The 22,799-nt window shown below is 39.2% G+C and overlaps 1 protein-coding gene across 2 annotated transcripts; it reads right to left on the bottom strand.

Annotated features, from left to right (window-relative positions):
* Positions 1-1,010: 1,010 nt before the first annotated feature.
* DYNLT2B (dynein light chain Tctex-type 2B) lies at positions 1,011-21,943 on the bottom strand. Of its 2 annotated transcripts, XM_060149292.1 has the most exons (6): positions 21,704-21,943; positions 18,771-18,904; positions 12,798-12,867; positions 7,343-7,400; positions 4,203-4,266; positions 1,011-1,157 (listed from the first exon to the last, which is right to left on the bottom strand). In XM_060149292.1, the coding sequence occupies exons 1-5, from the start codon at positions 21,826-21,828 to the stop codon at positions 4,237-4,239; spliced, it is 417 nt and encodes a 138-aa protein (XP_060005275.1). In that variant the 5' UTR covers positions 21,829-21,943; the 3' UTR covers positions 1,011-1,157; positions 4,203-4,236. The 2 variants fall into 2 exon arrangements, with proteins under 2 accessions (XP_060005275.1, XP_060005274.1); XM_060149291.1 differs by lacking the exon at positions 7,343-7,400 and having other exon boundaries at positions 21,704-21,941.
* Between the last annotated feature and the right edge of the window lie 856 nt (positions 21,944-22,799).

Below are 22,799 nucleotides of genomic sequence, written 5' to 3'. Positions count from 1 at the left end.
CCTTTTTCTTGATCTTAAAGGAAATGCTTCCAATAATTCACTATGAAAAATGATATACAGAGTTATTCAGATCTGCTTCTTGAAACAAGTTTGATCCTAAACATGGGCTAAGTGCTTGACCCAGACATCCAGGGCTCAGCAGGATCAACGTAGTCTCTGAGCCTCTTGCTCTGATTCCAACAGTATGATCACATCGCCCTCCATACAGGGCCTTTCACGTTGTAGTTGATGGAGCAGTTGGTGTCCTACCTGAACTCCACGTGTATGTGTATGCACTGTACCTGCAAGAGCCTGTCCTACCCAGAACCTCACCAGCTTGATGGCCTACAGACAACTCTGTCCATGATGGCGTCTTGGCAATGATTAGGTTGAAACCATCTGAGAGGATCTTAGGACACTGCATATTGACCTAAGGAGCATCTTGACATGTGGAGAGTAAACTCCAACCTTTTTTGACAAAACTGTCTTTAAGAAACTGGAGTTTTCCAATTTCCTTAAGCTCTTTTCCTATAATTGCTGTAAGGTGATATTAATATTTCCTGTATGGGAATTCACTGTAGTTATGTTTGATTAATAATATATTATTTGATATTCCTCATTTCCGAAAAAATGTAGGATAAAAAACTTTATGCACAAATAAACTGATCTCAGTGTTATTTATAATAGTGAAAAATTAGAAATAATCAGTCCCTCAATAAGGACATGGCAAAAATAACCAATGGTGTATATAACCTAATGGAATAAGTACAACTATTAAAGTATGCTAGTGAAAACTGCGATCAAATAAAATGGCAAAAAAATTGCATATGACATTATGAGAAGTGAAAAATCAGGTTACAAAATTGTATACATGATTTTTTTAACCCTGCCAAAAAAAAAAAAAACACCACTGGTTATGTTTGAACAATTGAATTATGAATTTTCCCTACTTTTTTCTCTACCTTCCAAATGTAATAACATGTTATAAAGAAATCAAAACATTAAACTATAAGGCCTAAAACTCAACAGACTCCGTTGCCAAACTGCCAACTTTATTTTGTCAAGATATTTAACAATATAAAAAACTTCATATTTCTTCATGGTCATATCTTTTTCCAGCTTTCAAAGATTCAATAGTAGAAACAGCCAAATGCCGCTACAACACAGAATAAACTGTCCTAAAAAAACAAACAAAACAGAAAACAAACACACAAATCCAGAATGTTAGTACTAATGAAGGACTAAAGGCAGCAGGGACGTGAAATTAACATCTCAGATCTTTGCCAATTTTCAATCATGAAGACTCTTTCCCTTCTTTAAGAAACAGGTTTTCCAGAGTAAAATTATAAATTTGCTTGCCTCGGGGTAGCTACAAAATTGCTTGCTAAAAGGGTAGGATGAGTAAAGAATTATATTTTTTGAATGAAGAAATAAAATGCAAACTAATGTACTTTATATAACGTTTATTCATAAAACAAGTATTCCTGTTTTTCCTGATTTATCAAAGAAATAATATAATTAAAATGCTTTGAGTTTCTTGGAGTAAATGCATTACCCAACCCAAGGATATTATAGTTTCACAAATAACGAAAATACAGCACCTTGTCATAAATTCTGGATAAGGACAAATGATATCTGGTTGTTTGTTCTTAATTGATAAAATTCATTTGTCCATCTTTTTTTTTTTTTTTTGCGGTACGCGGGCCTCTCACTGTTGTGGCCTCTCCCATTGCGGAGCACAGGCTCTGGACGCGCAGGCTCAGCAGCCATGGCTCATGGGCCCAGCCGCTCTGTGCATGTATGATCTTCCCAGACCGGGACATGAACCTGTGTCCCCTGCATCGGCAGGCGGACTCTCAACCAGTGCACCACCAGGGAAGCCCCCATTTGTCCATCTTTTATCTCAGAATCTCAAAATGTGCTCCAGATCCTAGTTAAATTTGTTAAAACACTTTTTAGGTACTTATTACAGGAGTTCCACCTGCCTCAGCAACTCCTAACTCACCAGCCTCACCTCCAGCCTGGCAATGATGGGAGAAAATATGAGTTGAAGTACCCAATTATTAACCAAAAGCAAATTCCGTGGTTAACCCAGTTCCCTGGCTTCTTGGAAGGGATTACTGTAAGCTGTGTTCTCAAACAGTGCTATCTGTGGTGAGGGACCTATTTTTTTGTTTGTTTTAATTGCCAATCCCTTATGAACTGATACTTTCATAAAGTACAATAGAAATTAATAACTAAGAAAATGAAATGAAAAAAGAAACATACAAATATAACCAAAACTTATTAGATTCAATGAACATAAAATTACTTTGTCAAATTCCATGAGCGTTTCTAAACCCTTACACATAATTTATGTACTTATCTTATTGAAGACCTATAACAAACAGTTCATTGACTGGCACTGGTCTGTGGACCCCACTTTGACTGGCACTGTTCTTACAATGCCACCCAGAGTTCTCCATCAGGACTGAGCCCTGGTTATCCACAGCAATTATCAGCTCAATAGTATATGCTTTTCTCTCCCCTCTCTCATTTCCTCATATTCTATTGGGCCTTCCTGGGATCTTCTCCCAAATAAAGTACTTTAAGTTCTAAAAAATTAAGCCTAAATAAACACTCAACAAACTGAACTAAAGATACAGTAGACTAAGTCAGCAACCTAGACCAGGTTTTCAAAAATTATTTTTAGACAGCGCCCCAACTAATCCTGTATTCTAAAACCTGATCCTGATAATCTTTAAAGCAGCCACAACTACTGAAGTCCGCATGCCTAGAGCCCGTGCTCTGCAACAAGAGAAGCCACCGCAATGAGAGGCCCACGCACTGCAACGAAGAGTAGCCCCCTCTCACCGCAACTAGAGAAAGCCCGCGCACAGCAACGGAGACCCAATGCAGCCAAAAATACAATCAATAAATAAAAATATAAATAAATTTATTTAAAAATATATATATATAGGCCACTACAGAAGCTGGCACATAATAGGAGCTCAGAATTATTTGTTGAATGAATGAACTGTATTATATAAGGACTCAGAAATATGCAGTTTTAACTCCAAAAAGCAGGAAAAACCACTACCTGAGCTTTATTTACCCTTCCCCTAGAAAGCTGATAAATGAAGATTTACATAGTACTTCCCACTGTTCAGCCTTTGATCCCTAGGGCAGTTGAGCATAAAATAAAACTTTGGTAGGACCATAGAATTTTAGAGCCAAAAGGTAACTTAAGATCATCTACACAAGAAGCTTCCATACCTGGCAGTAAGTATAATCATGTGGAGAAGTTTTTTAAAAATTCAGAGTCACTGATCCAACCCCTGGCTTGTTTGATCAGAATCTATTGAGCAGAGCCTTGGCATCTGTATTTTAAACAAGTTCCTCAAATTATTCTTAGGCAGCCACAGCCAGTCTTTAGGAAAATCTAGTACAGCTTCCTAGTGTTACTGATACAACCACAGAAAAGTTCAATGACTTACCTAAAGTCATTTAATTAGAAAGTTACAGAGCTAGAAATGGAACCTCTCTCCTAATTCACCCAATCTAGTTCTTTCCCACTCTACTGTACTTTAATTCTGACTCTACTAATTCACAACCTGGGAGCATTTGGATAGAAGGTGGGAATATTTCTGGAAGCAAGTATAAAATAACAACATATTAAAATACATGACATTCATGTCAATAACATACCAATGTTTAAATGAAACCTCTTTTTAAAAATTCCTCTTTTGTTTAGTTTTGAGAAATAGCTTTAAGATAATTAATTTTATTACTGAAAGAAAAATCACCTTTGCTCATGGAATCCCTGCCACCCAAATTTCTTTGCAGCTTAGCAAACGGCTATATGTCTATTAGCACCAAATAAATAATACACAATTTCCACATCCAAACTTGTGAAGAGTTACATCATAAAGTATCCTTGCCTATAAGCAGCACTCTATGTTTCTGCTTTAATAACACAAACGAACAGTAAAATCATCTTATCCAGAAGAAGTCTCAGACAAATGTCTAAAACTAAAGTGTCCTCAGGGACTTCCCTGGCAGTCCACTGCAGGAGGCACGGGTTCAATCCCTGGTTGGGGAACTAAGATCCCACATGCCGTGTAGCACGGCCAAAAAAAATAAATAAATAAAGTGTCCTCACATCTTAACAAATAGTAAGTGATTTGATTTGGAATGCCCACGTGACCTTGAGAAAGGAAAAAAAGGGTTCCAAATAGGCTTACATTCATGAAAACATCATGAGTACAGTTGTCAGCGTCAGCATCCCAGAAACAGCGAGCAGCCATGCTAAAAAGTCAAAGAATAGAGTATTATCAACAATATAACAAGGATCTGAACTATATATATCTGCCACAAGCAAAAGTTTTCCTTGATACATTCTTATACATCAGTGCTTCCAAACCTTTTCACAGAATGAGATGACATACAGAAAATCATATCTGTACAGCAGAGTATACTGGGTAAACTAGAAGAGTCATAGATGATAAACTAGTCAGAGTCATAGATGAGGCTGCTTGCAGCTGGAGGTGACCAGCCCAGGGGTCTAGCAGCCTCAGACTCTGATGGCTGCCTGATGGCCTAAGTCACTGGTAGTCTGGGTGGGAAGCTCTGTTATAGATTATTTCAGGTAAGATATCTATGTATGACTTTTAGAGGAAATAATACCTAAGACTTATGGCTAAAATGGGCTCAATTCCTGCACAATAATATGAGAAGGTAGGTCTAGAAAGGACCCAACAAATTATTTAGCCCAACCTGATCATTTTAGAGAGTCACAGAAAACAAAGGGGCAAACTCTGAACTAGAATTCAATCTTCTAACTAATTCTAAATCCAGTATTATCTCTAGAGGATGCTATACGACCTCTAAGTTGTAAAATTAGCCATTCTCCTCTCCCCAGTTCTTGGATAAGAAAAAATGTCAGTAAAAATAAAAGCCTATTTAAAAGTGGAAACAACTTAAATACCCAGAAGTATTGGATTGGTAAACAAAATTAAGGTATTTCTTAGCAATGAAATTCTATGCAGCCATTAAAGGTATTTTTTACAAAAAAAAAAACTTTAAGAACATGAAAAGATGTTCACAATAAAATGTTAAGTTTAAAAAGTAATTTTAAATTTTTTAAAATTAAATGTATGTATATGATTCATCATTAACATTTATTGAGCACTTACTTTGTGCCCCACTGGTCTAAGAGCTTTACATGTATTAACTCAATCCTATAAGAAAGGCATTATTATTATATCCATTTAATAATCATGGAAACTGAGAGTCAGAGAAATTAAGTAAACTTGTCCAAGGTCATTTATGTAGTAAGTGACAAAGCTTGGCTTTGAATCTAGGTGGTTCAGCCTCAAGTCTGTAGAGAAAGTTATATATACACCATGCTATATTGGTTTAATTTTAAAAGACTTTTTTTTCAGTTTTACATAGAAGAGCTCCCCCTAGCCTAATATTTCACACATTTTTAAATCAAAAAAGTTCCACCTATTTCCAAACTGTAACAGTATGAAATAAAATTAATCTACTTAACTGATCAGTCAACAAGTATTTATTTAGCAAGTACCGTTTGTCCAGAAAGAATAAAATCCGCTTTGTCCTCAAACAATTCTCAGCTTAAATAGGTGAAAAAAAATTAATACACACCAAAAGAATAAGATAATGTATTGCTGGTGCTGATTTATAGACTATTAGGATTAAAAGGGATTATAATGTCTATCTAGATCAAGCCTTCAAGTCCAAGATGCACAATAGTTGAATTAAATCTGTAGAAGTGCTAAAGAATTTTAGAGAATTTAGAGAGGAGAAAAAGCCAAAGAAGATTTCACGAAGGAAGTAGTGCTTAAGCTGAGCAGAACCAAGTGAAAGCATGAATACAAAAATGTGTTTAGTAAGTATTTGTTGAGTATTATATACGAGCAAAGTGCTAGGTGCAAATGATACAAAGATGCATAAAATACAGTCTTTGCTTTCAAATTGTGGTCTCTTTACACAATTTCCCAATAAAAGGAACCAGAGCTCCTTGGAGAAATGGCCAATTCTAGGGCCACGGCTGTAAATGTACAAGATAAACCTGGGACACTTGGGTCATATCAAAACCCTGGGCTATATCAAAAAGAATTTTAACCACTGCACCAGCAAAACCCCTGGTGGTGCAGTGGTTAAGACTCTGCACTCCCAATGCAGGGGGCCTGGGTTCGATCCCTGGTCAGGGAACTAGATCCCACATGCATGCTGCAACTAAGAGTTCGCATGCCACAACTAAGGAGGCCACCTGCCACGAATGAGACCCAGCGAACCAAATAAATATTTTTTAGAAAAGAATGTTATATTTAAAAATATACATACACACATTTATGTATATATATTTTTTTAACACATATGTGTATATATATTTATATTGATAAAGTTATGTCAAAAGACTTAGAAGAAATATGATGGAACACTTTGTAGCAGGCCAATGCTCCCACCAAGTCAATTAGAAAAAAAGAATAAAATGAATCAGAGAGCTGCTGAAGCAAATAGGACTAGGGGAGCCAAAATTCCAGAGAAAGGTGAACCACATGAGGTAAGTTGATATTCTGCAGCAAAGTTCTCCCTGGGGCATTTGCCAGCTCTGGGCACAGAGCTAGAGGCTGAGAGCCTGGGCTTCGCCCAGGTACAGGACCAATTACTAAGGGAAAAAGAAACCAGCAGGACTGCTGGCAGTCTTGCAGGGCTGGGTGGGATAAAATTGGAGGCTTGAGGGACCAAGATCCATGTTTAAAAGGAGAGCGTAGAACTGAGCCGGTCACATAGTAGGTTTCCTCTCAAGACATGTGCTGAATTCTGAAACTGCATAAGCAGGAACCTAAAAAGCTATATGTGGTAGGCAAAATAATGGCCCCCCCACCAAATATGTCTATGTCCTAAACCCCAGAACCTGTGAATATATTACATGGCAAAAATGGTTTTACAGATGTGTAACTAAGGATCTTCAGATGGGGAGATTATCCAGGTGGGCTCAATGTAATCACAAGGGTCCTTATAAAAGAAAGAGGGAGGCAGGAAGGTCAGAATCAAGAGATATCTGAAGATGTAATGCTGTTGGCTTTGAAGATGGAGGAAGGGTTTATGAGCTGAGGAATGCAGGTAGCCTCTAGAAGATGTAACAGGCAAGGGAATGGACTCTCCCCCAGAGCCTCCAGAAGGAATACAGTCCTGCCAACACCTTGATTTTAGCTCTACAAAACCCATTCTGAATTTATGATCTCCAGAACTGTAAAATAATATATTTTTGCTTTTTAAGGAAACTATTCATTAAAAAATAAGCCTCTGAAATGAAGAATAGTTTAATCCCGAGGAAAGGACTAAAAGTCAGTACCTGCTGAGGCTGGGGTTCCAATGAACACTCCAGGTTCTTCGTTGAAAGATCTGAAGGGCTATGTTCAAGACAGAAGGGTGAGCTAAAGATAGAGACTTATCAAATCAGCAACCCAACCTCAACTCAGCTCAGTATCTGATTGGATTACAGTAAGTAGCCCATATTCTACCTGAATTACAAAGGAAAGGGTTAAACTTCTCTGGAGGAAAATAATATTATCTGGAAGTTTTACAGGTTTTTTTTTTAACACAATGTCCAGGACTCAAACTAGGCATGCCAAGAGACAGAGCCATATGGAAGATTAACAAGACAAAAAAATAGTCAAAGGAAACAGACTCACATGTGATCCAGTTACTAGGGTAAGCACTGTTATGACCAAAATGCAAAAAAGGAGGAGAGAGGGAGGATGGAGAACATAGATAAAAAATAAAGAATTTCATTATACAATTAGAATATACAAAAAACAATTATTATGAAAAAAGAATTAAATGGGAATTCTAGACCTGAAAAATATAATAACAAATTAGGAATTCAGTTGGTGGGTTTAATAGCAGATTAGACACAATGGAAAAGAGGATTAGTGAACTGAAGGACAGGTCAATAGAAAAATATCCAAACTGAAGCACAGAGAGAAAAAACAAAAATTCAGAAAAGAGCATCATAAATTACAGTAAAAAGATCTAAATACTTGTTATTGGAGTCCATAAAGGATAGCAGAGAGCAAATGAAGCACAGGTAATATTTTAAAAGATAATAGCCACATATATAGCACCCAGATCTTAGTTTCTAATGCCACTCTGCCATACAATGAACCAAGGCTCCTTAGAGAAATGGCTGATTCTAGGGCTGGGGCAGAGAATGGATAAGGTGGGGCATCTTATAGTGCCAGTAAATAAGGTTGTGCTCAAAAAACCCACAATAGTAGGGTATGTGAAAGGGACCCAGTAGTCAGCTGAAAGAGCTCTCAATGGCCAAAGCTGGAAAAATTTGAGCAACAAAATAAATAAAGTAGTACTGGATTATAATCCAAATTATAAAAATCCATAGTCCATACTTAAATAAATAAATGACTGAATAAATAAATAAATGAGAGAGAACAGACAAATCTCTTATGCTGAAAAATTCCAAGTAATTTATGTAGACACTCTGCCCTCGAGGAGGTGGAGCATAACTCCTTGCTCCTTAAGTGTGGGCTGCACATAGTGATTTCTTTGTAAAAAATACAGTATGGAAAGGGGAAGAAAGGAGTAACTTTATAGTGAAAAACCTGACAAATACTACTCAGGCAGGGATCAAGGTTAACATCAACAGTAATATGTAATGTTGACAGTATGTACCCTGAAATGAATGATATAATGAGAACAGCACTTTACCTCTGTGATCTTCCTCCTGAAAACCTATAATCCCAAACTAATCATGAGCAGACAAATCCCATTTGAGGCATATTCTACAAAATACCTAACCAGTACTTCTCAAAACTGTCAAGGTCATCAAAACCAAGGAATGTCTGAGAAACTGTCATAGCCAAGAGAAGACGAAAGAGACATGTAATGTGGTATCCTAGATAGGATCCTAGAACAGAAAAGGGACATTAGGTGAAAACTAAAGAAATCCCAATAAAGTATGAACTTTAGTTAATAATAATGCATCAATATTGGTTCATTAATTGTGACAAATGTTCCATACTAATAGAAGATGTTAATAATAGAAGAAAATGGATGTGAAGTAGTTAAGAACTCTGTACTATCTCTGCAACTTTTCTGTAAATCTAAATTATTCTAAAAGATTTATTTAAAAAAAAGAAACAAAGATAATGGTTAAGACTTTTCCCAATCTGATACAAAACAGATTCAAGAGCCCACAAATTCAAAATGCCCTGAGAACCCCAAGTAGAATAAGTACAAAGAAAACCATATATCATCATAGTCAAAAGGCAATGAGAAAAACATTTTAAAGTGGCTAGGAAAAAAGACACATCACCTCCAAAGGAACAATAATAAGACTTAGAGCTGATTTCTCAACAGAACCAACTGAAATCAGAGGACAATGTAATCACTTCTTTAAAGTACTGAAAATGGAAAGGCATATATGCTTTCCTTCTATCTCTTTCCCTTAAGGAATGTATATAAATGTAGTATTGAGCCATCTTCGACCATGCAGATGAGGACACAGCAAAGCAAGACAGGAGGGCCTATATCCTTGACAGCAGGGAAGCACCTCACCAGGCTGGGACTCCTATCTGGTGTGTTTTGAGAAGAGAAATAAAGCGTCTGTGTTTTTTCAAAAACAAAACAAAACAAGGAATGAAGGAAGGGAAGGAAGGAAAGGGAAGGGAGGGGAGGGGAGGGGAAGAAGAAGCTACCAATGGCCAAAGATGGGACAATTTGAGCTTCAGTGAAGATACTAACTGCAATTGATTTAAACACATCACATATATTTAAAACCATGGGTTCATGGATAGAAAAAAAACTCATTGGTAACCTTGGGAGGATGCTAGGGAACCAATTCATTACTCTGAAAATAGGTAAATTTATCCCTCCTTTCCTATACAAACTGTATCTCATTGTAATGAAACAAATGAAAAAAAAAAGTCATTCTTTTTCTTTTTTTTTGCGGTACGCGGGCCTCTCACTGCTGTGGCCTCTCCCGTTGCGGAGCACAGGCTCCGGACGCGCAGGCTCAGCGGCCATGGCTCACGGGCCCAGCCACTCCACGGCATGTGGGATCTTCCTGGACCAGGGCACGAACCCGTGTCCCCTGCATCGTCAAGCGGACTCTCAACCACTGTGCCACCACGAAAGCGCAAAAAAGTCATTCTTAATAGAAGAATTCCAGCTTATAAATAAAGAACAATGATAGAAGATCACTATCTTGTAACCTGTGATGAACAATGGATCTAGGACAGATGCTAAAATCATTAATAGTAAAGCTGATAGGGAACTTTATAATAGATGGATCTATCCAACAACATCTGAACTCCATGATCAATCTTAACAATAAATATAGGAACAGCCAGACATTTTTGTGCCTCCTGATAAGATGCAATAGAATGTATACTAAACACCTATGTACTATTCTTGCCCAAAACTCAAATCTATCACTGATTAAGACTAGATCTGGGCTTCCCTGGTGGCGCAGTGGTTGAGAGTCTGCCTGCCGATGCAGGGAACACGGGTTCGTGCCCCGGTCTGGGAAGATTCCACATGCCGCGGAGCGGCTAGGCCCGTGAGCCATGGCCGCTGAGCCTGCGCGTCTGGAGCCTGTGCTCCGCAACGGGAGAGGCCACAACAGTGAGAGGTCCGCGTACCACATTAAAAAAAAAAAAAAAAAAGGCTAGATCTAACTACTTATTTACAAGAAATACAGGAGCTAGAAGACGTACTAAACAGTACCATGGGGATACAATCCTCAAATACCAGAATGTAGGAAACTCTACAAGACAAACAACCTAATTTCCTCAACAAATAAATGGCAAGGTTAAAAAAAAGGGGGGTGAGGGAGAAGAAGTAAAATGACAGACTAAAAGAAACTTAAGAGACATATTAACCAAATGCAATGCATGGACTTTGTCTGTATCCTGACCTGAACAAACTGTAAAAAAAAATACACATACACACGCACAAAAACACACATATACATACATGCACGTGTATATATGAGACAACTGGGAATAATTAAAAGCTAACTGAATGTTTTATAATATTAAGGATTTTCAATATTTACATGTGATATTTTATTATGTTGAAAAGGGCCCTTATATTTTAGAGATATATACTGTTGTATTTACAGATTAAATGATATGATGACTAGAACTTGCTTCAAGATAAACTGGTGGGGTCAGGGAGATTAGATGGAGGTATAAATTGAAACAACATGGGTGTGTGTTAATAACCTTAAAGATAAGTAATAGACATATGGGAGTTCCTTAGTCCATGTACTTTTTCATATGCCTAAAATTTTAGATGATAAAAGTTTTAAAAGGAAGTGGGGAAGGCCTTATATGCCATGCTTTAGAGTTTAACCTGATCACATTGAACAAAGTCAGTCAGGACAAGTTTGAGGAGTTTATACTATACACGATTTGAAATAAACTCTATAGAGTTTATGAAAAGGAGGTGAGGGTGTACTTCTGGGAGACTGGTCTGCTGTGTAAATTGCAGAGGAGAGAGATCAGAGTCTGGAAGTGCTGATAAGGGGCTGCTAAGCAACCCTGGCATCCAGGTTACAGTGCGTGCAATGAGAGAGAGTAATGGCTACATAAGATAAAAGAGAGTTCCACACTTTGAAGCCTGAGTCAATGGAATCTTGGTAATAAGGCAGGAGACAGAGAAATGAAAATGAGAGGCTTATTTGAGGAGAGGAAGGGGAAAGAAATATGCAACTCTATTTGAACATATTGACTCTGAGATGACAGAATAGTAAAGTATTTCTTAGTTTCTCTGTGGTGAATAACTCTACTGAAGCCTTTTGACCGAATGGTAGAGGGCACCATGGTGAAGAGTACTGTGCGAGGAGTCAGAAGCCTGGGCTCTATTAGTGAGCCTGACGCCAGCCAGATCTAGAATTTTGGCCAAATCATGCTGAACCTCATAAGTGTCATCATAAAATAAGGGGACTGGACACCAGAAAGAATCTGCATTCTCTTCCCAAGCTAACATTCTATAGTGAAAATTCTCAGTGATAGTATCTACAAGGTATTTTTTTAATTCATCCAGCAAATATTTTCATACTTTCTTATAAAATACTGGACTAGGCACTGTTTACAAAGGGAAACAGGAGATTAACACTTGGGCACAGGAAAAGACAGGAAATACAGATTTTGAACTTGCCAATACAGGAATGATGGTTTGAGGTAATGAGAATGAATGAGCTCATTGAAAAAGCACACAGAAGAGCAGAAGAATAAGAACTGAGCCTTGAAGAAAGCTCACAGCTAGGGATATAGGGGAGAAAGAGGAACCAGTTTAGGAGAGAATAATCAGTTAGAAAAACAGAAGAGAAACAAGTTACACAAGTGACATCAGGGCCAAAAAAACCAGAGTGAATTTTAAAAAACAGAAGCCAGGCCAATAACAATAGCTATGAAAATTGTCACTCAGACAACTTTAAAAATATTAATTTAGGAGAATGGTAGGACCAAAAACCAGGCAACAAGGAATATGGGAGGAAACATATATACATAATCCTACACTCTCTTTGGGAGCATATATACATAAACCCTGAAAGACGTACTAGCCTACAGATACTATGAGAAGTGAATTACCCCATGGAGTCCACCCAGACTGTCAACCTCGCTGCTCAGTACCAGGATCTCTTCAGTTCACAGCTGCATTTTATTATACCGTCCATTCCTCTCACTCTTGCAAAGACACTGTCTTACTGGATTGTCGAGAAGATGAACACCCAATAAGAAATATATAAAAATAAAAAGAAGAAGGAAAAACCAACTACTCACAATACACCTTCCCCTCTTTGTTCTCCAATCACTACTTGCACCACCATTTTATATCGGTCAAATCCCATTTCTGGAAAGAAAAAATAAGAAAGTTATCTATAAGCAAATATATGGTAAAATTACTTAATGAAGGCAAATTTGCCTAGAAATGAACATAAGCATTCAGTCTACAAGCACTTACTGAGTATGATTATAAGCTTAGGAGTCAGACTTAAGGACAAATTCTAACCATAAGCTTAGTAAGTGTGTAACTTTAGACGAGTTATTTAACGTTTTAGTTTAAATCTCCCTCAACTGTTAAATGGGAATATCACTACCTTCCTCCTGGGCGTGTTGTGAGGAAGTGGGTAGAGACAAGCTGCCTCCTGTCTCTACCCGTTTCTCTTCCATAGTAGACTCTCAGTAGGTCTTAGCTTCCTTCCTTTCTCCCCTACTCTAAGTCAGGAAATGAGCTAGGCCCTCAAGATACAGAGATAAATAAGATGCTCTTCTTGCCTTAAAGAACTCATAGTAGTTGGGAAGGCAAACATGGAAAATAAAATGAAAATGCAATGTAGTAATAATTCAAAGAGAGGCATGTATAAGGTACATTAGGAGCACAGAGCTGGATGGCTCCTCCCTTTGACTGGGCAACAGGGAAGGGATGACCAGAAAAGACTTCTTGGAGGATACGATAAGTGAGCTGAGTCCTGAAAGACGAGTGAGAATTTACCAGATGGACAATGTTTCTCCATTCTATGGAGGGGGATAGCATATGCAAAGACATAGAGCATGGGATCTTTAGAAAACTGCAAGCTGTTCAGTAAGATAGAAAATAAACCATAAGATTCTGGAGAACACTGGTATGGCCTAGGACAACTCAGCTGCTTCCCCCAAAACTATACTGCTGAAACAGCAAAATCGTGAAAATTCTCCCCAACAACAAACCTGGGGGACAGAAAACTGAATGGGCATCTTTATCTTCCCTCCTTTCTGACCAAGGAATAGGGGAAACAGTGAAGAAGAAAAAAGTGAAACAGGCAAAGTTGAGACAGAGCCAACCCCTTTTTTTAAAAAAATAATCTTTCTCTTAATTTAGTCTTATTTCGTTTTTTTATATATATAAATATATTTATTTTATTTATTTATTTTTGGCTGTGTTGGGTCTTCATTGCTGTGCATGGCATTTCTCTAGTTGTGGTGAGTGGGGGCTACTCTTTGTTGTGGTGTGCGGGTTTCTCATTGCGGTGGCTTCTCTTGTTGCAGAGCACAGGCTCTACGCGCATGGGCTTTGGTAGTTGTGGCACACGGGCTCAGTAGTTGTGGCTCGCGGGCTCTAGAGCGCAGGATCAGTAGTTGTGGCACACAGGCTTAGTTGCTCTGTGGCATGTGGGAACTTCCCAGACCAGGGCTCGAACCCGTGTCCCCTGCATTGGCAGGCAGATTCCTAACCACTGTACCACCAGGGAGGTCCCAGAGCCAACTCTTTTTGATGAAAGTAAAAGCTCCAGGATTATACAGTAAATTAGGCAAACAATCTGAACACTTATAGGAACCCTTCCATTGTGGGACATGAACCCTAATGCAGTATACTTAAAATCTCAGAAGGAGACAGAGCCCAAGTTATTTTTAAAAAACAATGCGCACAGCTCAGCTGAGCTTCCTCCTTTCTCTACCCATTCCTCTTCCTCCTTTTCTCATACCCATGCTTTAGAAATGTGGCTAGAATATTAAATGCTCATCACTTAAAACACAGTTCTGAGGGAAAAATAAAATAGTCTTAGACACCATAAAACTCCTAGAAGACAGCATAGGCAAAACATTCTCCGACAAAAATCATATCAATGCTTTCTTAGGTCAGTCTCCCAAGGCAATAGAAATAAAAACAAAAATAAACAAATGGGAGCTAATCAAACTTACATGCTTTTGCACAGCAATGGAAACCATAAAAAAAACAAAAAGAAACATACGGAATGGGAGAAAATATTTGCAAATGATGTGACAGACTAGGGCTTAATCTCCAAAATATACAAACAGCTCATACAGCTCAACAACAAAAAAACAAATAACCCAATTGAAAAATGGGCAGAACACCTTAATACAGACAGACATACAGATGGCCAGTAGGCACATGAAAAGATGTTCAACGTCACTAATTATTAGAGAAATGTAAGTCAAAGCTACAATGGGGTACCACGTCACACCCGTCAGAATGGCCATCATTAAAAAGTCTACAAATAACAAATGCTGGAGAGGGTGTGGAGAAAGGAGAACCCTCCTGCTCTGTTGGTGGGAATGTAAGTTGGTGCAGCCACTATGGAAAACAGTATGGAGGGTCCTCAGAAAACTAAAAATAGAATTACCATATGATCCAGCAACCCCACTCCTGGGAATATATCTGGACAAAACTATAATTCAAAAGGATACATGCACCCCATGTTCATAGCAGCACTGTTCACAATAGCCAAAACATGGAAACAACCTAAATGTCCATCAACAGATGAATGTATACAGAAGATGTGGTACATATATACAATGGAATACTACTCAGCCATAAAAAAGAATGAAATAATGCCATTTACAGCAATATGGATGCAACTAGAATTTATCATACTAAGTGAAGTAAGTCAGAAAGAGAAAGGGAAATACCATATAATATCACTTATATGTGGAATCTAAAATATGGCACAAATGAACCTATCTACAAAACAGAAAGAGACTCATAGACATAGAGGACAGACTTGTGGTTGCCAAGGGGGAGGGAGGGAGGGAGAGGGATGGACTGGGAATTTGGGGCTGGTAGATGCAAACTATTATATATAGAATGGGTAAACAACAAGGTCCTACTGTATAGCACAGGGAACTATATTCAATATCTTGTGATAAACCATAATGGAAAATAATATTAAAAAAAAGTATGCCTCTATGTGTATAACTGAGTCACTTTGCTGTACTGCAGAGATTGCTACAACATTGTAAATCAATTACACTTCAATAAAAAAATTAATAAAATAAAATAGTCTTAGATACACTGGGAGGAGAGTGAAAAAAAAAATTCACCCACACCACATCAGAACAAAATTAAAAGAAGCTGAATGGCAATATGCAAAGGTACAACAGCAAAAACAAACCAAAGAATAACAAGAAAAGAAACGTACTGCTTAAAAGACCAAAAAACTCAACCTAGGAGATAATATAAATCAAGGAACAAAGAGAAATTCCTCACAACTGATTCATAATATAGAAAAACATAAGCCCACAAATTCAGTAAAATAAGAACTCAATCAGATTACAAAACAACAGAAAGATGAAAGGGGAGATTATAGGCCTAGGAAACAAACTGAATACTCATATGATATTAGTGCAGAGCTAATCAATTAAAAATGGCAAGAGAGGGGCTTCCCTGGTGGCGCAGTGGTTAAGAATCTGCCTGCCAAAGCAGGGGACATGGGTTCGAGACCTAGTCCCGGAAGTTCCCACATGCCACGGAGCAACTAAGCCCGTGTGCCACAATTACTGAGCCTGTGCTCTAGACCTCGCGAGCCACAACTACTGAAGCCTGCATGCCTAGAGCCCGTGCTCCGCAACAAGAGAAGCCACCACAATGAGAGGCCCACGCACCACAACGAAGAGCAGCCCCCTCTCACTGCAACTAGAGAAAAACCCACGCACAGCAACGAAGACCCAATGCAGCCAAAAAATAAATAAATAATTTTTTTAAAAAATGGCAAGAGACAAGACAGACACAAATGAAAACAAATACTTACAAGGTGATCACAAGTATATGTCAAAGAAAAAGGAAGAGATTACAGCAAAGATAATAGATGTGAAAGACAGAGATGATTCAACGCATCAATATTTGGTGTCCTAAGGTAGATAATCTAACAAATGGAACCGGAAATGTACTCAGAGATACAAGAAAATTTCCTTGATATGGAAAAAATAAAATCTGCAGATTAACAGACATAAAATGCTCAATACCAAGCCATACCCTAGAAAAACTACTGAGCATCAAGGTTAGGGACAGGATTCTTTCTGCAGAGAACGTCAGACTGGCCTCAGATTTCTCCACAGTAACATTCAATGCAAGAAGACAGTGAAGCAACATCCACAAAATTCTCAAAAAATAATTAACTCAAAATATTATATTCATCCAAAATATATTCTCGTTTAAAGGCATTCTCAAACATGAAAGAATCCAGGGAATACAGCATTTCTGAGCCCTCCCTGAAAAAATTTACAATAAAATCTCATCAGGTAAGAATTGAACCAGAAAAAAGAACTCAGCAATGGAAATAGCATGGTGAAAGGACTAAATAGTGGGCAATCATTCCATTTAAATATAGAATGAATGCTGTAACACTATGGGAAACAGTCTATAGTATACCATTGTTTTTAAAGTATTTATCTGTATATATACATAGAAAAGAGGACTGGTATGATGGTCACGTAATATTAATGATTCTTCTTGGGTGGGGGCATTAGGAGTGATTTTTCTAATTTTAATTATTTTTCTACACTTTATTTTTTTTATAACAAGCATGTATTTTTTTTACAATAATTTAATAGTGAATTTCATTAAAAATCTGAAAACAAAAATGCTAATATACTAAAGTTAATTTGGATGATGGAAAGAGAATTGCTATTTTATTCTTAGTATTTTTCTATATTTTTTATTTTTAAAAATTAAAACATATTAATAAAAATACATCAAAGTATTAAATAGTAACTACCATGGACAACAGACTTTTATATCATTAAAAAAAACACTTTATGGGCTTTCCTGGTGGCGCGGTGGTTGAGAGTCTGCCTGCCGATGCAGGGGACACAGGGACACGGGTTCGTGCCCAGGTGCGGGAAGATCCCACATGCCGCGGAGCAGCTAGGCCCGTGAGCCACGGCCACTGAGCCTGCGCATCCGGAGCCTGTGCTCCACAACGGGAGAGGCCACAACAGGGAGAGGCCCGCGTACCGCAAAAAAAACAAAAAAAAACAAAAAAAACCAGAAAAACACTTTATGTGTATTGTCCAGGTTTATTACAATGAAAATGTATTATGATTACAAAGACATTTCTTCCCTCCAAAAAAAATCTTTAGAAAAGAGTAAATAGGGAGTTCCCTGGTGGCCTAGTGGTTAGGATTCCGGGCTTTCACTGACGTGGCCCAGGTTCAATTCCTGGTTGGGGAACTGAGATCCCGCAAGCCGCGTGGTGCAGCCAAAAAAATTAAATTAAATTAAATTTTTAAAGGGTAGATAGAAAGGACTTTTCAGATTGTATAACACTATTAACAAAAGAGACTGAGAGAGGTAGAAAGACAAAGAACAGGGAGGAAAAGCACAAGATCTGCTCTGCAGATGTAGAAAAGCAGGAGTGGAGTGCTGAGTAGGGCAAGTAGTTAAGGATTTGGCAGGAGAGATGCCCTGAGGTCAGACTGTGAGGGTACTGATGGGAGGCTGAGGACTTGTTATCTTGGTAGAAAAAACAACCAAAAATTATGGGGGAAAGGAGCCCCTGTATTTTCTGGTCTTTCTGCATACTGGGAATTCTTGGATAGTAGTTCGGTACAACTAGGTATTTCACACCTTTGCTGTTTCCCACCATCTACAAAAACCTACATGAGTAAAAGTTACCAAATAATTGAGATGACTAGACAGTGAAGAAAAATGTGTGTTTAATAGAATCCACAGTTATGTTCCTTATTTAAAAATAAAGAAGGAGGGGGCTTCCCTGGTGGCACAGTGGTTGAGAGTCCGCCTGCCGATGCAGGGGACACGGGTTCGTGCCCCGGTCCGGGAAGATCCCACATGCACATGAGCCATGGCCACTGAGCCTGCGCGTCCGGAGCCTGTGCTCCGCAACGGGAGAGGCCACAGCAGTGAGAGGCCCTCGTACCGCCAAAAAAAAATAAAGAAATAAAAAAAATAAAGAAGGAGGCAAATGAGTAAAATTGGATGTTTGAAGGGAACGAGTCATTTCCAATTACCACCATTACCTTTTAATTTATCTTTAATATTTTCTGATAAACGTTTTGTGAGCTGAGGCATTTCTTCTGGAGAGTATTCAGCATTTGCCAGTTCCTCCTTGAGCACAGCATGGATACAGTCTCTAACCACAGAGGGTCTGAACCTAAAAGAAACAGTTTGAAACATCCAGTTGGTAATTCCAAAACCCTAATTTACCTTCGCAGCTTAACTTCCCCCAGTTTTTTGTCATGACAACCATTTATTCCTTCTTTTTCATATTTTTATTATAAAAGTAATAAAAACAAATTAAGAAAACAAGTCATAGTGCAAACCTGTATCTCCAGCCTCTCCCTTGAACTTCAGACCACATATTCCCACCCATATTCCATCCAGATGTCTAGTAAGCAACTTAAATTTAATACATCCAACACTGAGCTTCTGATCATCTCCTCTCCCCAAAACAAGGTCCTCATCTCAGTCAATGGTAACTCCATTCTTCCAACTGCTCAAGCCAAAAACCCTGGTGTCAGTTTTGTTGCCTTTCTCTCTCACAGCCCTCATCCCATTCATGAGCAAATCTTATCAGTTCTACCTTCAAAATAATCTAAAATTCAATCACACTCACCACCCCACTACCACCACCTTGCTCCAAGCTACCACTACTTCTTTCCTGGATTACAATGGCCTCCTAACAAGTCTCTCTGTCTCTGCCTTTGTCACAAAATCCTGTTCTCAACATAGCAACTAGACTGGTGCTATTAAATACATATCAGATCATGACACTCCTCCGTTCAAAATACCCCAAATATTTCCCACCTCACTCAGAGTAAAAGCAACATTCTGTTATTGCAAGGTCCCATATGATCTACCCTACCAAACTCGTTGACTTTGTTTTCTACTACTTTGCCCCTAGTTCTCTCCACTCAGGCCACACTGGCCTTCCCTATGTTGTTTGACCACACCAGGCATGGAAACCTCAGTGCTTCTGCAGTTGCTGTTAACCTCTGCCTGAAATTCAATTCCTCTCCTTATATGCATAGCTCCTTCCTTTCTTTCAAGTCTTTATTCAAAAGTCACTTTCCCTAGCCACCCTCTCTAAAACTTCAAACCACCCTCCTACCACTTTATATCTCCCTTCCCGGTACTTATTACTATCTGATACACTATATGGTTCACTTAGGCATTTATCTTGTTTGTTGTCCTTCTACCCAGCTAGAACACAAGCTCCAAAGAGCAGAGATTTTTATCTGTTTTGTTCACTGTTATATCCCTATTCCTAGAACACTATCCAGCACATAGTAGACAATATTTTTTGAAGAAATTAATTACTGAATAAATGAAGACAGAGAAAAAATTCTCCCCTCATTTCACCACCCTAACAATACTATTAGCATTTTAGTTGTATTTATTACATATTACAACACTAGGTTCCTTTATCTGGGCTATATATATATATATATATATATATATATATATATATTTAATATTTATTTATTTAATTTGGCTGTGCGGGGTCTTAGTTGTGGCACATGGGATCTTTGTTGCTGCATACGGGATCTTTAGTTGTGGCATGCGGGATCTAGTTCCCTGACCAGGGATGGAACCCGGGCGCCCTGAATTTGGAGCGCAGAGTCTTAACCGCTGGATCACCAAGGAAGCCCCTGGGCTGTATATTCTATCAGTTGATTTGTCTATCATGTGCCAAGTTACCAGAATGTTTTAAGTTTTGAGTTTATAATGTGGTTTGGTAGTACTAGCGGCCCCTTATTTCTTTTTAACTGTATTCTCTTTAGTCTCTTGCTTGCTTATTCTCACAGGTGAACTTTAGAATCATGGACAAATTTCTAGGATTTGATCTGTTCAAAATGTGGTCTTCCTATTAACAAACATACTATATCTGGCTCTTCCCTTAAGCCTTTTCCACTCTCAGTAAAATGCTAAAAGTTTTCTTCAAACGAGTCACAAATAATCTCATAGAGCTATTCCTACATAACATATATTTGTTGTTAATCTTGTTCTGTTTTACAACAGAAATACAGGTGAATGGCATTCTATGTATTTAGAATCTTTTACCAAGATAACTGAACATATTTTTTTAATGTCCCTTCTACCCACCATAAAACTGCTACATGAAATTTTTTATCACATTATAACTAAAGTTCCTGGGTTCTAGTATTTGCCAAGCATTTGATTCAGGAATCTAGTTTCAAAAAACAGAGGAAGGAAAAAAAAAAAAAAAAACAGAGGAAGGGCTTAGGAAAGTCATTCTTTTAATTATTTTTTTTAATCTTGTGAAAATGAAGTTAGTGATGGATCCTACAGCCCTAACTGACTGTCCTCTGCAGGAGACGTTGTGCCTTAATTCTGGGAAGGTATTAGGGTGGCAGGCCAAAAGCCTCCAGATACTACTTGGGTAAGACTGTACACATACAGGTCTCGCGCCCTGAAGAAGAGTAAGCGCTTTCTGGCACACGTATGCACACAGTAACCCTCGAAACAGGGCTGAATGGCATTCGATGCAAGCCGCTTGTTTTCTGCCATGCAACTATCTCAATTCCTCTGTGCCCACATTCTGGATCTCCTAGAGTCAACCATCCATACTGTGCTTGTCTAAGGGACTACCTCCCGGCGCGTTAACCCTGCAACCGCAGGTCTGGTCCTCTGCTGCCCCCTGCAGCTGGGAGCCCAAGGAGAACAGCGCCCCACCCTCTCCCGCCCAGTCCCTCCTTCCCCGGTCCTGTCCCTTCCTCCATCGCCTGTTCCCCCGCAAAACCCGGCCTCCTCTCCGGCCCGCCCCTCTCTCCCGCCCCGCCCCTCTCTCCCGCCCCGCCCCGCCCCACCCCGCCCCACCCCGCCCGTCACCCGCGGGTTCCTCCGGGATGCCCCGGCTATCAGGCAAGCTCTGCCTGCAGGAAGCATCAATCACGCAGGTCGGCCACGCCGCAATGCGTCTGCTACCCGCCTTTGCTGGAAAATGGGCCGCAGAATATAGGTATTCTCGGACTCTCCAGCGTTCTTCTCAGCCTCAGGTAACCCTTCGACCGCAGAGAAGGACGTGCGCTTTGAGAAGGGTGCGGCGACCGACATGGCCTAAGCTCCTTGGCCCCGTATTTCTCCCGAAGAAGGCTTAGCTCTCGGCGCCACGGAGCTGGGAAATGGTCGCCAGGGCGACAGCGCCACCTTTGACCCTATGTGCGGCGGCTGCGCGCTCTGCGCTGTGCGACCCGCCCTTCTTGTCGTGCTCGCACTGCCCTACCCGCGCCTGCGCGCCGGATGCTGGACCAGAACCGGCGGAGCTGCAGTGACCATAACTTCGGCAAAGACTGGTTTGTTTCTGTTCCGTTTACGAAGCACTTAAACACGCGTCAGCTCTTATTAACCGCGCTGCAATCTTAGATAGTGACACAGAACCTGAGGCCCATAGAGGCCCAAGGATACACAGCTAGTAAGCAGCCGGTGAAACTGAGCTGGACTCTGGGGTGAGGGGTGGGGGGCGGTCCAGTGACAGATCCTGTGAACTTGGCTTCTTGCTTGTGAAAAAAGCTTTAGTCTCCTAGGCCTTTCCGAGTTCTAAAGAAAAGACTCTAGCAGTTAATGTTTCGAAAAATGGAAAATTAGTCAATCAAGAAAAGTAATAATAAACAATAGGTCAGCCATAAAAAGAGTTACAGGATTCCTATCTTCTCCTTGAGGGATATAGGTAACCTTCTGATGCACATTCTTTTTTTTTTTGATTGTTGTACAATATTATGATTGTATTTATACCCTTGAACTGTACACTTAAAAGTGGTTAAGATGAAAATTTTTGTTACGTGTATTTTACCACAAATAAAATTGGGGGGAAAAGTACCTAAGGTGATTGATAATCTTTGACTCCAGCTAAGAAAACATTGCCCTCATCCACTGCTGATGCACATTCTTAAATTGTTTTCACAGAAACCAGGACCCCCACCAGATGGAAACTGCTGACTGCAAATGCTAGACCATAGACTGGCTGGAGCCAGAGATTCGATGATTGAGATTCCTGAAACTTCACCCAGTTACCTCACCACTAACCA

The sequence above is a fragment of the Lagenorhynchus albirostris genome, chromosome 5, assembly GCF_949774975.1.
Source record: "Lagenorhynchus albirostris chromosome 5, mLagAlb1.1, whole genome shotgun sequence".
NCBI lineage: Eukaryota > Metazoa > Chordata > Mammalia > Artiodactyla > Delphinidae > Lagenorhynchus > Lagenorhynchus albirostris.
Note: the sequence above shows the minus strand (reverse complement) of the source record. Positions and strands in the feature narration are given on the sequence as shown.